The sequence below is a fragment of the Dipodomys spectabilis genome, unplaced genomic scaffold, assembly GCF_019054845.1.
Source record: "Dipodomys spectabilis isolate Male_0828 unplaced genomic scaffold, ASM1905484v1 ptg000082l, whole genome shotgun sequence".
Lineage (NCBI taxonomy): Eukaryota > Metazoa > Chordata > Mammalia > Rodentia > Heteromyidae > Dipodomys > Dipodomys spectabilis.
The window spans coordinates 2,095,649-2,111,737 of record NW_024870759.1 but is presented as its reverse complement, the minus strand read 5'-3'; the positions used below and the strand labels follow the sequence as shown (position 1 = coordinate 2,111,737).

Below are 16,089 nucleotides of genomic sequence, written 5' to 3'. Positions count from 1 at the left end.
ATAAAAATCATATAAACAGGGACCAGTTCACTGTGGTTTTCATTCTTTGGTGTCATTATACAGGAGCACAGTGAGGGTTGCATTCATTAAAAGTACGGGCTGTGTGTTGTGGGGAATATATAGTATGAACTGATGCCCCCTTCTGGCTCCTGTATCAGTTCTGAGTATCTACCAGTGTTCAGAGCATCTGAACATACTTGGAATAGTTCTTCTGCCTGAGGAAGTTAAGGGAGATGGGGGCTGCCACTCAGCTGCCAAGTTCATCTCTGTAGGCTCTCTTGTGACTCAGAGCTATGTAGAAAAGGGAGACTGTACCCGCTTCCTTACTTGAATGCTCTGTAATTACTTGGAGTTGAGGGTAGGGAATGGCTATTACTATTGCTATTGGCTCCTGTCACCTGCTCAATTGAGGCCTTCCATAGCACAGACCTAGAAAATAAAATCTGCCAGTGTTCAACTGCTGCCAAATCCACCTGAATAGCTAGCTCTTCTTTATCAAGGAGCTGATCTGTCCATCATTCAGCTACTAAGGCCCTTAGAACAGTTCCTCTGCAAGACAGAACTGTGGTGAGCTCCCTGTAAAGTCTCTTTCTCCATTGCCACAGCTTCCTGTTGTAATATTTAATCATGTTTCTACAAATTTTATTGAATAAATATTTCTAATTTGTGGTAAGCCTGTCGATCAGTCTCCACCGCTTGTTTTTGTTTTGTTTCATTTTTTCTGTGGTGGGGTTTGAACTCAGGGCCTTTGTGCTGTCCCTGAGCCTTTTTGATCAAGGCTAGCACTCTACCACTTGGACCACAGTGCCACTTCCAGCTTTCCGGGGAATAACTGGACATAAGAGTGTCACAGACTTTCTTGCCTGGGCTGGCTTTGAACAGCGATCCTCTCATTTCTGCCTCATGAGTAGCTAGGATTATAGGTGCGAGCCACTAGTGCCTGGCTTTCCAGAGCTTTTTAATGATCATGTGTTTTTTTTTTTAAATTTTAGCCTGCTAAATAGCCAGCCCTCTATAGCTGTGTGTTTCACATCTGAAAATTTACCCAACAGGGTGTGGGTTGAAAATATTATAGAAAACAACTGCCTGCACTAACCATGTACAGACCATTTTGCTTGTCATTATCCCATAAACAATACAGTGTAACAACTATTTACACTTAGTGTACATTGTATTGGGCATTACAAGTAATCTAGGGATGATATAAGGTATATGTTATATGTACATACTACTCTATTTTAGATAAGGAATTTGAACCATCCACAGAGTTTGGTGTCTAATTTGGGGTTTCTGGATTGAGCTCCCTCCTGTATCATTAGAGAACTTTGTCTCTCCTTGGGAGGTGCTTCCCTAAGCTCTTTGAATAGTCAGAGCCCTGCTTAATAATTTTGTTTTAATGATTCTGAGTCTTAATAGGAAGATTTTTTTTTCAAAAATATAATCACTGGGGCTGGGAAGGTGGCTCAGTGGTAGAGCGCTTGCCTTGCATGCCTGAGGCCCTGGGTTCGATTCCTCAGCACCACATAAGCAGAAAAAACAAGACAAAAATATAATCAAAAAATGCTGAAATAAGGATACAGGTTGACCCATTGTAACAATGAGATGTACAAGACACTGTTGAAAATGAACTTTACAGCTTTGGGGGCGGGGGAGGGAGAAGTTGGGGAGGTGGGGAGGAAAGAGATGGTAGGGGAAGAACAAAGGAGGGGGTAACAATGCTTGATAGGAAATGTACTCATTACCTTACTCTTGTAACTATAACCCCTTTGTACAGAATCTTTACAATAAAAATATAGATTAAGACCAATTGAGTGGCTTGAAGATACATATTTTAAGTATTATTACTGTTAGTGAAATTTACTCTGATTTTTTAGTTGAATTTATGATTATTTTTAGAAATAGCAAAGCAATCGTTAACCTATAAGGTTCATCTTGAGAGTTGAACAGTTGCAGACCTAAGAAGCATTATATCAAAGCATTCAAAATGTAAATGTTGAGGCCAGACTGCTTGGGTGGAAATGCTTGCTCTAAAGCTTGTTTGTTCTGTGAGTGGATTACTTTACTGTTGTACCTCATCTTTTTCATATGTAACATGAGAATTGTCTGCTTCTTCAGGCTGTCCTGAGGGTTAAATTGGCCAAATAGAGCCTGACTCATAGTGTACACTCAGTAAATGTTAGATGATATTCGTTGTTACTCATGTTAAAAGCAAATAATCTTCTCGTCAGTGTGTTACATTATTTAGGCCAATCATATGTGTCCCTAGCCACCGATCTTAGTGATATTTTACTTGCCAGACATGGTATAACATGATCTTTAGTTCCCTCTAGTGGAAGAAAATCAGATGTGCCCTTTTCATATACCGTGTTCTTTTGGAAATGTAATCATCTAACTCCCTCAAATTACTCCTAAATAGGTAACCAGTGAATTCAAAAATTGTTTTGATTTTTATGAAACTTTTAATCTCATAGTATCTAAACTATACAGTGGCATACAAATAGTAGCCATACATAATTTTTGTTTAAAGCTTTCAGTACCTTAAAGATTCAGTAGCTTGAAGTTTTCCATTTGAAGTCACAATAGCAATATATATAGAATAGCATCTCATACTCCCTTACTCTATTTAGATGGCATTTCTGGGTCATTCTGAGAAATGTAATCAGTGTGCCTTTACCAGTGAGAATATATTGCCTCAAAGTTTGGATACTTTCAGCATCCTTTTCCACAGATTATGGGGAGGAAGAAGGATTGCTCCATTAGAAATTTAAAAACTGGGATTATCTTGTAATTGGACTGTAAATTAGCCACGTGACTTTGGACATGTCACCTTCCTACACAGAACTTCATTTTCCTTCTGAGTAAAAGGTGACTATAGAAAAGTGAGTGTATGATAATGGCTGCCTTACTCCCAGGTCTGTTTCAAACCTTCTCTGAGAGGTAGACATCAGTGTAACAAAGATGATGTTGAATTAGTCCTGTATTCTTGGTAACTCACTAGCAGCAGAAATTTGGTGAATGCTGAAATTGCAAGGCAGGTATGGGTGGTAGCTATTGCTAGGTTGCAAGAGGGTATGTCTACCTCACCTGGGGAGTCTGTCAAGGAGAAATTTGAACCCAAGTGGGAGCCAAATTTTGATGAATAAATAGGGCTTCTCAGGCAAAGATGGAAGCTCATGGAGTGTCAAATTGGGCAACTTTTTTAGAGCAGCTTAGAGTAGGCTTGGAGGGGCTGAAGGAAGAAGCAGCTGGAAAACAATGTAGATATGTAGGAATTAAAAAGGGAGGTCCCTAAACTAGATTCTAGTTCCAGTTCTGCTGTGAAAGAAGTCTGTGGGCCCCACTTAAGTTGTTGGACTTGCAATGATTTTTGGAAGGCTTCCAAGCCACTGAGGGATTATGATATTCACTATGTGGACTGAAACACAGTAAAGGGTTTTGGAGTAATATAATTTCTGCTTTAAAGTTGAATTATGGTAACATTTTAATAAATAGAATAAGAAGAAACAGACATCAAAGGATACCATTAGATATTTACTGTAATTTAAACAGGATGTAGTAAAGGCTGAAAGTTGCGTAATAGAGTACAAGGAAGAGAGTTTTGACAGGTGTTGAAGAAATAGAATGGACAGGTTTTGGCAACTTCACTGGCAAGTGGAGAAGTGGTAGCTAGTATGAAGATGACTCCAAGGAGCATCTAGAAGAATAAAAATGTCAGTACTTTATAGGCCATATACAGATTCTGCTTCATATTATATTAAGCCAGGGTACTTATTGTCAGAAACTTCTAATATATCTATTCTTTCCCAAGTAATCCTTTCATGGTTTCAGTTCTTTATTAGCTATATTATATGCTTTTCCAAAAAAGTCATAGATGAAAGCCTGCAAGGGCTGGGCGTGGTGGCTCACACACCCAGTTCAAGATATATAGGGTAGTAAAATGTGTAAAAGATCAAAGAAATAATGAGTTTGCACATAACCTAAAGGCTTGTATACGCCTGTCCAGGCTTCTGGTCATCACTAGTTGAGAAGGTCAACCTACCTGATTTATAGGCAAATACCCTAATTAAAGCCAACCTGACCTGTATTATTGCCAAAAGCATTGAGGATTTTTAGTCTCCAAATTGGTTATTAGATAAAGGTGGAACTCAGAAAAAAATATGATTTTGCTACTGTGATTTTTTTTTCAGAATTCTGCTTGGATCTTTTTCTTAAAACATATGGTCATTTCAGTACAGCAAGGAAAAATACTGAGTCAATAATGTTTTTCATTTACTCATTTTGTTATTAATATTTATTCAAATGAACAAATTAATACTGGACCCAATTATTTCTAGGACTACATTAAACTATTCTTTGTATTTGGAGCCTTAGTGAGTTTTAACTATTGAGTTCCTAATACAGCCTAGAAATTGTTAAGAAGTCAATGAGAATACTGCAACATTTTGTCAGGAAAATGACTGTATGTAGTGTGGAAATAAATAATAAATATGTGAGTAATAAAAAATAAGGCTGTAAAGCTGGGCTTGATGGCTAAGTGTACTCTTAGCTATTCTAGAGACTGACATGGTCAGATCATAAGTTCAAGCCCATTCTGGGCAAAATTCAGGGTGATTCAAACTCAAAATACAAAACAGAAGGACTAGGGGCATCACTCAAGTAGTAGTTTGCTTGCCTACAATGGATGAGGCTCAATCCTCAGTACCCTTAAAAATGAAAGATTAGTATGTCGTTTTAGCCATCACTAGTGACATTACCCTAAAATATGATGTCAGCCAAGTCAGTTTTATCACCTTTGCACTGCTGCGCACTTGGACCTCCGGACATGAATAAACTACACAGCCCAGGAGCCATTGTGCTGTGATTCAAAGAGCGTTAGACTTTTGTTACTAGTTCTGCTCCCTCCAGTTACTAGTTGTGTGATTCTCAGCAACTTATTTATAACAATGAGCCCAAGGCCTCAATCCCTTCCTCTGTAAAATGGATAAACAGCACAGGTGTCACAGAGTAATTGCATTCATTAAATGAGCCCTTATAAAGGGCAAATATTGCATAGTAAACTCAAATGTTGCATTGTGAGGTCTAGTGACAAAAATTGAAACTGTCATTCAGTAGTTTTGGAGGCATACAAAGAACTGCGTAATGGATGTTAGCCATTCTTTGCTTTTTGGGTACATTAAGATAAAATAATTTAAAACTACATAGTGAATGGGAAATTTAGATTAATAATAGTGAAATTAGTACAGATTTCAGTATTTATTGATAGATTGTGGTTATTGAAAGATACTGTAGAATTTCCTTCTGTAGAAGTGCTTTGGATAAAAATATGATTCTGTTTAGACTTTTTTAAGTGACTGAATTTGCAAATACCTATGTAAGAATTACACAGGTGAAAGATGTAGCTCAGTAGTGGCCTGGCATTCATGAAGCCCTAAGTTTGATCCTTAGCACCACCAAAAAAAAAATGCAGAATAACTCACAGTCTGGAAGGGAAATAAAACTAATTCATCTAGAGCTGCACCATTTTAACTTGATAGCTTGATTATCTCAATGTTCATCTTAATAGTTGTGAAAAAGCCTTTGACAGATTCAGCATCCTTTCCTGATAAAGTCTCTGAAGAAACTAGGAATAGAAGGAATATACCTGAATATAATAAAGGCTCTGATGACAAACTTATTGCTAACATTGTACTAAATAGAGAAATTTTAAAATCATTTCCCCGTGAATAAGGAACAGAATAAGTGAGCATCCACTTTTGGCATTGTTACTTAATACAGTGCTGGAATCTCTAGCCAGACCAATAATGCAAACAAAAGAAAGAAAAGGGGAAATGGACTGTGGCTTGAGCACTAGCCATGAACACAAAGCTCAATGACAGCACCAGGCCCTGAGTTCAAGCCCCATGACTGAAAAAGAAAAAAATAAAAGGGATACAGATAGAGAAGGAAGAAGTCAATTTATTCCTATTTGTAGATATGATCCTGTACTTTAAAATGCTAAAGCCATCACCAAAACAACTCCTAAATCTGCAGTGTAGCAGGATATAAAATTGACATTACAAGAATCAAGTAAATGTGGTATATATACACAATGGAATTCTATGCCTCCATCAGAAAGAATGACATTGCCCCATTTGTTAGAAAATGGAAAGGCTTGGAAAAAATTATATTAAGTGAAGTAAGCCAAGCCCAAAGAAACATAGGTCCCATGGTTTCCCTTATTTACAATATCTAGTATATGTATGAGTCAAGCAGAAAAGGTCAGATAATGTGATGTTAGGAAAATGAACCCTTAGATAGATATTTAAATGTTTTTTTTTCTTTCATGCATTTGTTTCTAAGGCATTTATAAGATTATCTCTTTGTTGCTTTGTATGTCCCTCCCCCACAGTATAACCCCTGCTTTCACTATATTTGATGTCGGTATAATTTGTAGAGGAGAAGGGGAAAAACAAGTCATTTAAGGATACTGGTGGACCCGTCTCAACAATGAGAAGTACAAGTTGTCATGTTGAAAACGAACTTTACAACTTTGGTGGCAGGGGGTGGGGGGTATTGGGTGGGGGGCGGGGGAGGCTGGGAAGGGATGTGAAGAGTAAACAAAGGAGGAGGCTGCAATGCTTGATAAGAAATGTACTCATTATCTTGCCCATGTAATTGTAACCCCTCTGTACAGTATGTTCACAATAAAAAAAAAAGAATCAAGTAACTTTTCTATACAACATCAGTGAACAGTCTGAGAAAAGAAATCTGAAAAACAATTCCATTTACAGCAGCCTCAAAAAAAAGCAGGAAAAACTTAACGAAAGAAGTTGAAAGATTTCTACAATGAATGGTACAAAACCTTGGAGAAAGAAATTGAAGAAGACACCAGCAGAGAGAAAGACCTCCTATGCACATGAATCAGCAGAATTAGTATTGAGAAAATGGCTCTACTACCAAAAGCAATCTATAGATTCAATGCAATTCCCATCGAAAGCCCAATATCAGTTTTCACAGAAATAAAAATCAGTCCTAAAATTCATAGAGAAACAAAAAGACCCTGAAGAGCTAACATAATCCTGAGCAAAAACAGCAATGCAAGAGGTATCACAACACCAGACTACAGGCATAGTAACAAAAGCAGCATGAAACAGGCACAAAAAAAGACACAATGGAACAGAATAGAACCCCCACAGCTACAGCCATCTGATTTTTGACAAAGGAGCCCAAAACATACATTAGAGAAAAGATAGCATCTTTAACAAATGATACTGGGAAAATTGGTTATCTATACATAAAAGAAACAATATATCCCTTTCCCTCACCCTATACAAAAAAAAAATCTTTTTTTTATTGTGAAAATACTGTACAGAGGGGTTACAATTACATGGGCAAGATAGTGAGTACATTTCTTATCAAGCATTGTAGCCTCCTCCTTTGTTTACCCTTCCCATCCCTTCCCAGCCTCCCCCGCCCCCCCCCCACCCAATCCTCCCCACCTTCCCACCAAAGTTGTAAAGTTCATTTTCAACGAAAATCTTAATGTAAGGTCTCAAACGTGAAAATTACTAAGAAAACACTTGAAGGTATAGGTATAGGCATTTATTTTTTGACTTAGGACTCCAGTTGCTCAGGAAATAAGAGCAAAAATTGACAAATTAGATTGCATCAAATTAAAGTTTTTTTCACACAAAAGAAAAAATTACCAGAATGAAGAGACAACCCACAATTTGGGAGAAAATATTTTCCAGTGATAAATCAGATAAAGTATTATTATTCAGGATATACAAAGTGCTCAAAAAATGAATAAAAAATAATTCAATAAGTGAATTAGATAGTTCTCAGAAGAAAAATATAAGTGGCTAGAAGATAAAGAAATGCAGGGCAAATGACATAGCTAGCAAGATCAATAGAAAGCCCACGGACTGGGAGAAGATCTTTACTAGCCATACAACGGACAAGGGTCTCATATCTAAAATATACTTGGAACTCAAAAAATTAAACCACCCAACAACAAATCCTCAAAGAAACAACTGCCCAATAAGTAAGTGGGCGAAAGACTTAAAGAGAAGCTTCTCTGAAGAAGAAAGAAGGATGGCCAATAGACACATGAAGAAATGTTCAACATCCCTAGCCATAAAAGAAATGCAAATCAAAACAACATTGAGATATCACCTCACTCCAGTTAGAACAGCAAAAATCAAGAACTCTAACAACAACAGATGCTGGAGGGGATGTGGACAGAAAGGAACCTTACTTCATTGTTGGTGGGAATGTAAACTTGTTCAACCACTTTGGAAAGCAGTATGGAGGTTCCTCAAAAGACTCCACATAGAGCTCCCCAATGACCCAGCAATCCCACTTTTGGGCATTTACCCAAATGATCACAAACAAGGCCACACTAAAGCTACCAGCACAACTATGTTTATTGCAGCATTATTTACCATAGCTAAGACATGGAACTAACCCAGATGCCCCTCAGTAGATGAATGGATCAAGAAGATGTGGTATATATACACAATGGAATTCTATGCCTCCATCAGAAAGAATGACATTTCCCCATTTGTTAAGAAATGGAAAGGCTTGGAAAAAATTATATTAAGTGAAGTAAGCCAGGCCCAAAGAAACATAGGTCCCATGGTTTCCCTTATTTGCAATATCTAGTATAGGTATGAGTCAAGCGGAAAAGGTCAGATAATGTGATGTTAGGAAAACGAAACCTCAAATATGTATTTTAATGTTTTTGTTTCTTTCATGCATGTGTTTCTAACGCATTTATAAGATTATTTCTTTGTTGCTTTGTTTGTCCCTCCCCCACAGTGTAACCCCCGCTTTCACTATATTTGATGTCAGTATAACATGTGGAGGAGATGGGGACAAACAAGTCGTTTAAGGATTCAGGTGGACCTGTTGCAACAATGAGAAGTACAAAATGTCCTGTCAAAACCAGCTTTACAATGTCGGTGGGGGGGGGGTGGGGGGGTATGATTGGGTGGGAGGGAGGGGGGAGGCTGGGAAGGGAGGTGAAGGGTAAACAAAGGAGGAGGCTGCAATGCTTGGTAAGAAATGTATGCATTATCCTGCCCATGTAATTGTAACCCCTCTGTACAGTATGTTCTCAAATAAAATAAAATAAAATTTAAAAAAAAAAAATGAGAGAAACCATGGAAAAAAAAAAAAAGAAATGCTCAACACCCTTAAGCCATAAATGAAACGTAAATCAAAACTACAAGTGCAATCCCATCTTTCCCTGGTCAGAATGGCAGTCCTCAAGAAAACAGACAGAAGGAACCCTCGTAGAGTATTGGTGGTCTTGAAATCAGTGTGGAGGTTTATTAAGACTTAGAAATAGACCTACCTTTTGACCCTGCTGTACCATAAAGATAGCATAATGAAACCTATCAAATACTGTTAGAAAGTGGGGGAGGGGGTGGACAAGGGGGCTTAGGAAATACAATAGAAGTAATGGACCTGTTCAAAGTACATTGTATGCATTTGTGGAATTACCAAAATGAAACCCCCTTGTAAATATGCTAATATGATTTTTTTAATCAGAGGGAATTTTAAAAACAAAAAACTTTGAATTCCCATGCATGCATTACACAGTTCATTTGATGGTTATTGTTAGCAGTTCGTGATCTGCTGAGTATTTCCTTGCCTTTAGCTTTACTGAATATTGGTTTCTCCAAAAAGTAAATGATGTCCAAAAAGCAAAGCAAAAGTGAATTACTTAATTTAAGTGATAAAGTGAAATTGTAGATTTGCTGGAAAGTGGCATATCTTTAGTGGAAGCTGGGCAGTATTATGGGAAAAATGAATTAAGCATTGGCAGGATAGTGCTGAACTCTGGCATCTTGATCATTTGTTTTTCCTTGATGATGTCTCCTTGGAACACTATAATAAGGATACCAAGAATTTACTCTGTGTGTGTGTGTGTGTGTGTGTGTGTGTGTGTGTGTGTGTGTGTGTGTGTCTTTGATTCATGTTCGCATTTTAAAACAATCATTTGGCTTTAATAATCTTTGAATTTACCATTAGAGTGCACATATAATGTATTTGGAATTTTTAATGTGGGCTTTTTTCTATTTTGTCTATTTACTTTATATATTAGTTATGGAGAACGGTCATATGTCTTTTGCAACCCTGTCCCTGTCACTTCAAATATATTTTTATGTTGTCAGTTGTGTGCTATTCAGTTGGTGTTCTGATTTTAGTCCCTGAAATGTCAAATCCAGTGACATTCAAATCACTTTAGGCTTTCAACACAAGGCCCCCAGAAATTCTGCCTTTGTTTGAAGTGTGGGTATATGATGACTAGACCCAAGAGCTTGTTCAGCTGTTTACCAAGCAGAAATGCATGCCTCAATTGGAGGGGTCTTAAGAATATGCATTTGTACTTACAAGCGTTCAGTGTAACATACATGTCACTTAGCCAATGGTGATTGTGGAGACTGAAGTACACAGTGGTTCCATGAAAGGGACAAAACAGAAAATGAACTAAAAAGAGGAAAAGAAACCAGTTTCATTGTGACACACACTAAATCTGTTTACTCTACGACTCCAGTGTCAGAACTTTGAGTTAAAATACTTTTGATCAAGGCAGATGAATGGAAAGGGAGTAACTAAGGTGAAAACAGAAGCTATGAAAGGGTGACTTCGAATAAAATGATAAGCTAGAGATACACATAAAAAAGGAATAATAAAACTCCTAAGCTTTTTATAGAGACAGGAGGCAGAACATTCTGAAAGGAGAGACAGAACTGTGCAGGTATCTGATTGATGTTGCCTGGATCAGCTTGGCCCTCCAGCACCCTCATGAAAAGCCTTCCTCATGGTCTGACTTCTCTGCACAAAGCCCATAGTTGCTTCATCCCCTCCTTTCCTACAGAGCCTTCCCAACTGCTTTTGGACATAGAAGCATTTTTTTTCTGTGACTCTGATCTCTTCCTCTGCAGTGAACACTGAGCCTTCAGCTCACATTGGCTCTCCTTAGTTCCCTACCCCATGTTCCCTGCCCCACGTGCTGTGCTCTACACGGTCCTCTCACATCTGGCTTCTCATTTGAATCTTTGAAGCTAATTAGTAGACTCTGCAGGTACCACATCACCTGTTGCCATCCCCATTTCATTTTAGTGTAGAGATTATCAATGGGCTTGTAAGTGATAGGGACAAAGGCAAGATCAGCACAGTTTTCTGACTCTGGTTCCTGTAGGCTTCTAATCGCTGCCACTTGAAGTCTTTGTATGGCTTTCTTTATAACCACAGTGATAACAGACAGATAAGCTAAACCTTATTTGACCCTACTATTCCTTTTCTACTACGGGATTCTTCATCTATCCTGTCCAACCCATATACTTTAGTTGAGTGGAAAGACTGAGGAGTTGGAGTCAGGCAGTTCAGAATCCAAAGCCTACCCTTTGACAGCTGTGTGATCTCTGAGGTGTTTTCAAGCCTCAGTTTCCTCATCAGGAAAGTACCTACCAGATACTGGTTGAGATTATTAAATGACTATATTGAGTAGTTAATACAGTAAGATAAATTACAATTTTCTATTATTTAGATAATTATCTCCTGCATGTTGACTTCCACCCTTACCTCTCCACAGAACTTTCATCTAACTCAAAATGTACGTGACATTTTTACATGAATCTTGTAGCCTTTTCTCACTTTCAACCTTTCACCAACTACATGCACATGTGCCTTTAGTTCCTCCATTCTCTTGACTTTCTTGATACTGTATTATCAATCCTCCTTTTCTGTGCTTTCATACAGCTTTTTCCTTTGTGTGTGTATGCTGGTCCTGGGCTTGAACTCAGTGGTTGGGTGTTCCCCCTGAGCTTTTGTGCTCAAGACTGACCCTCTACCATTTGAACCACAGCTCTACTTTCAGCTTTCTTGATAATTAATTGGAGATAGACTCTCATGAACTTCCCCTCCCAAACTGTCTTCAACCACAATCTTCAAATCTCAGCCTGCTGAGTAGCTAGAATTATAGGCATTAGCCACCGGTGCACAGTGAGTTTGCTCTTTTTTCCCTCATTGTACCCATAAGTAAGCAAGTCTTCTCAGGTTCTATCTGCAAACATTGCTCTTGTTGATGAGACTAAATTGAATTAATGAGTCACAAAGGAGATGATGTTACCTATTTTGTTTTGTGCTATCTGTTCTTAGCCTTAGTTCATGTCTATTTATCTTCCTTCTACTTTCAAATATAAGACTACCACCTTGGATTGTAAAGCAAACAGGTAAAGCTCCCAGAACTGTTAACACTGAAAGCTCATCTTTTGTTTGTTTGTTTTTGTTTTTATTGGTCATGGGGCTTGAACTCTGGACCTGCTCGCTGTCCCTCAGCTCTTCAGCTCAAGAATAGCTCTCTATCACTTGAGCTACAGAACCACTTCCAGCTTTTTCTGTGTATGTGGTACTGAAGAATCAAACACAGGGCCTCACGCATGCGAGGCAAGCACTCTACCACTAAGCCACTTTCCCAGCCCCAAAGCTCATCTTTTGATTATCTTATGGCACATAAGCACAAGTGATGCCCTAACCCTCACTGTCTTAGTGGCAATGATGATGATAACTATTTCAATTTCTAAATAGAATTATATATTTTCACACAGCAATCTAATCTCTATTATCTGAATTCATTCTTCAAAATAACACTGTAAAGTAGGTCAAATACTGAATTATCCAACACATTTCATAGATAATGTTAAAAAATCTGGGCTAGAGTCGTACCTCCGCAGCAATGTGCTTACTTAGCAAACACAAGGCCCTGGGTTCCATCCCCAGCACCACAAACAAATAATAAATTCTGACCTTGACTCTAGTAATAGTGCCTTTTATATTTAAACCACACTGGTGTTTGCTCCCCATTCCTTGTAACTTCTCTGATGTGTCTGTGAATACTAGATCTTAGGCTGAAGAATATACATTCTTATATGATTTGAGGAAAACTAAGAAAAGAAAGTAAAATTCAAAACAGTAAATCAAGTTACTTATTAACAGGTCAAGGAAGAGTTAGACATATGGAGGCTACAATGAGATTGTAAGAGTTTGGGCAAAGTTCCTTTTTTGGGGGGGAGAGGGGGTCAGATGTGGGGCTTGAACTCTGGGTCTGGGTGCTGTCCCTCAGCTCTTCAGCTCAAGGCAAGCACTCTACCACTTGAGCCACAGCACCACTTCCAGTTTTCTGGAAGTCTCACAGACTTCCCTGCCTGGGCTGGCTTTGAATCGCGATCCTCAGATCTCAGCATCCTGAGTAGCTAGGATTACAGGCGTGAGCCACCAGCACCTGGCTGGGCAAAGTTCTTATTTGTAAATTTATTTTACTTTCGGACTAAGTATTCATTTGTATGAAGAAGTGTATTTCTTAGTAATAAAGCTGACTCAGATTTTAACTTATGAAAAATGTGAAAAATTATACTGTCAATGATTTTTTAAGAGTAAAAGCTTAAACTCAGTGTTAATGGGGGATTTCATCTATTTAGTTAGAGAAGTCTTCATGTTGCCATAGATCACATCCATTCATTCATCATTCACTCTAATTGTTGTTTGTTCCTACCTAATGAAGTATGTTGTATGTTTGTTTTGCAGATCTAAAGCGGGAAGCCAGTATCTGTCATATGCTGAAACATCCACACATTGTAGAGTTATTGGAGACATATAGCTCAGATGGAATGCTTTACATGGTTTTTGAATTGTGAGTGTGTATTTATAATAATTTCTTAAGGAGTAAAGTTTTAAGCACTGCTGGTTTTAGCTAACACTAACATGTTTCTCTTAAACTTCAACAGTAGTTGTGAACTCATCTGTTTCACAGGAAGAAGCACTAGCTCATCTTAAGGTTCCCAATGGCAAAGGAAGTAATATCAGGTACCCTCATACTTTTGGCACACTTGAGAGAAGGGACTACAAAAGGAACTAGAGTCCAGAGGGATACAAAACCCCCAAATATGCAACTCTAGCCAGGGGGCTCTTAGAGAAGAGGAATGAGATGTGAGTAGAGATCTCCATGTAGTGAAGTAAGTCTCTCTGGCAACACAAAATAACTAACAACAGACTTTTTCTGTCATCACCATATTGAAATATGAGGGAAAATCTGTAGCTAACAATGTGTCTTGATTTCAGTAAGCTACTTGACATATTCCTCACAGAATTTTGTGAGTAAGATGAAGAAAATGTGAACCAAGGATAGTACAAGTAAGCAATCCATAAACAGCTGGATGATGGTCCAAAGAATTGTATAAAGATTTATGGGGCAGTATCTGAAAGGAGCAATGAAAGGATCTGTCACATCCATGCCAGGGGACCACACAGAGGCAGGCAGGCACAGGAGAAAGATTATTACAAGGTTGATTAGAGGAGCCATATTTGCCCCAGAGAGAGAGCACATGGCAGCCTCCACTATCTAGGTAGCAGCAGGGTCTGGGTGTTAGGAAGTGAGGGAGATGGGAGTTCAGGTGGGTCTGGGCAGAGAGAGGGAGGGGCCAGCTGTATGGTAGGAACTCCAGGGCAGGAAGGAGCTCAGGTCTGGGTGAAGCTGAGGACCAAAGGTGGGCATGATGCTTACAGTATCCTGCAGGGTTTTGCCTTTCATCTCTATTCTGTATAAAATTAATCTGTGATTTTGAATAGGCAAATTAAACAGAGGGTATACTTGCCAAAATATTCAAAAGGTACCAAGGTGGAGGTGTAGTTATTATCCACTGCTTCATAGCAAACTACCCCCAGAACTCCCTGATTTAAAATGATGCACATGTATTATCTCACTCTCTGTGCACCAGGAATGTGGGCCCAAATTAGTAGAGTCCTTTGTTCATGTCTCACAAGGTAATCTCCATGGTTTGGCCAGAGACAGTCATCTTAAGGCATCACTAGGGATAGATCTGATTCCAAGCTCACTTACATGATTCTAGGCAGTCTTCAGTTTCTCTCAGCTTATTTGAACTATAGGCCTCAGATCCCAAAGAACTAGTGGTCTTAAGCATCCTTTGGTTCCTTGTCATATGAACCCTCCCATAGAGGCCTCTTTATAGAGGCCCATGTGACATTAGTGGCCAGTAGCTTCATCAGACCAAGCAAGCAAGAGAGAGGGAATGGGGGCTGGGAAGGTGGCTCAGTGGTAGAGCGCTTGCCTTGCATGCCTGAGGCCCTGGGTTCAATTCCTCAGCACCACATAAGCAAAAAGAAAAAAGCCGGAAGTGGCGCTGTGACTCAAGTGGTAGAGTGCTAGCCTTGAGCTGAAGAGTTCAGGCCCCACGACTGGACCCAAAAAAAAAAAAAGAGAGAAGGAATGGGGAAGGGAGGGAAAGCAAGGGGGAGAATGCTTAAGAGAGAGTGTAAAACAGAAATCATAGTCTTACAAGTTATAACCTGATATCAGAAATTGTACTGTACTGCTTCTCCATATTAATTAGAAATGAATCAATAGATCAACCTCAAATATGTAAGAACCTGAATACCAGGAGGCAGGAGTCCCAAGGAGGCATTTTTCAAATTACTCTCTTATAGAAGGCTAATTAAACACACTGCCTTTGTGTAGTAAAAATAAAAATATACAAATTTGCAGATGAGAAACTGAAACAAATAAGGCAAACTTACAGTCAGTTAATATAAAGCCTTTCATTGAAATGTTTAAGTGCAAAATCGGTGAGAATGTAATTGTTACTACTTAAGTGAAGATGGTGTAAATGTTGTAGTTAGTTGTTTGTAACAGCTTTAAAAAGCTGAAAGAAGAGTTTGGCTATGTTAACTTAAAAGGAGATAGTATGTAAACAAAACCATACTGCCACTGGATGTTTTACTGCTCATTCACCTGGAGTGTAAGCAGGACACGGGAGTATTTACAGAAGGAGATAACCAAATGGGAAAGAGCCTGGAAATTCTGCCATAGAGTCATGGCCTAAAAAATTTTGTCAGGCAAACCCACTAAATGAATTTCAGAGCCAGGCACTGGTGGTTCATGCCTATAATCCTAGCTACTCAGGAGGCTGAAATCTGAGGATCACAGTTTGAAGCCAGCCAGGGCAGGAAAGTTGGCAAGACTCTTATCTCTAATAAACTATTCAGAAAAAAAGCCAGAAGTGACACTATGGCTCAAGTGGTAGA

The 16,089-nt window shown here is 38.7% G+C and overlaps 1 protein-coding gene across 8 annotated transcripts in view; it reads left to right on the top strand.

Moving 5' to 3' along the window:
* The window catches only part of Cask (calcium/calmodulin dependent serine protein kinase), a 345,788-nt gene that overhangs the window by 135,719 nt on the left and 193,980 nt on the right, over window positions 1–16,089 (top strand). For all 8 annotated transcript variants that reach the window (XM_042683597.1, XM_042683593.1, XM_042683598.1 and 5 more), the window contains exon 3: window positions 13,576–13,681. In XM_042683597.1, the coding sequence (XP_042539531.1) occupies window positions 13,576–13,681 (106 nt within the window). The remainder of the gene's footprint in view (window positions 1–13,575; window positions 13,682–16,089) is intronic.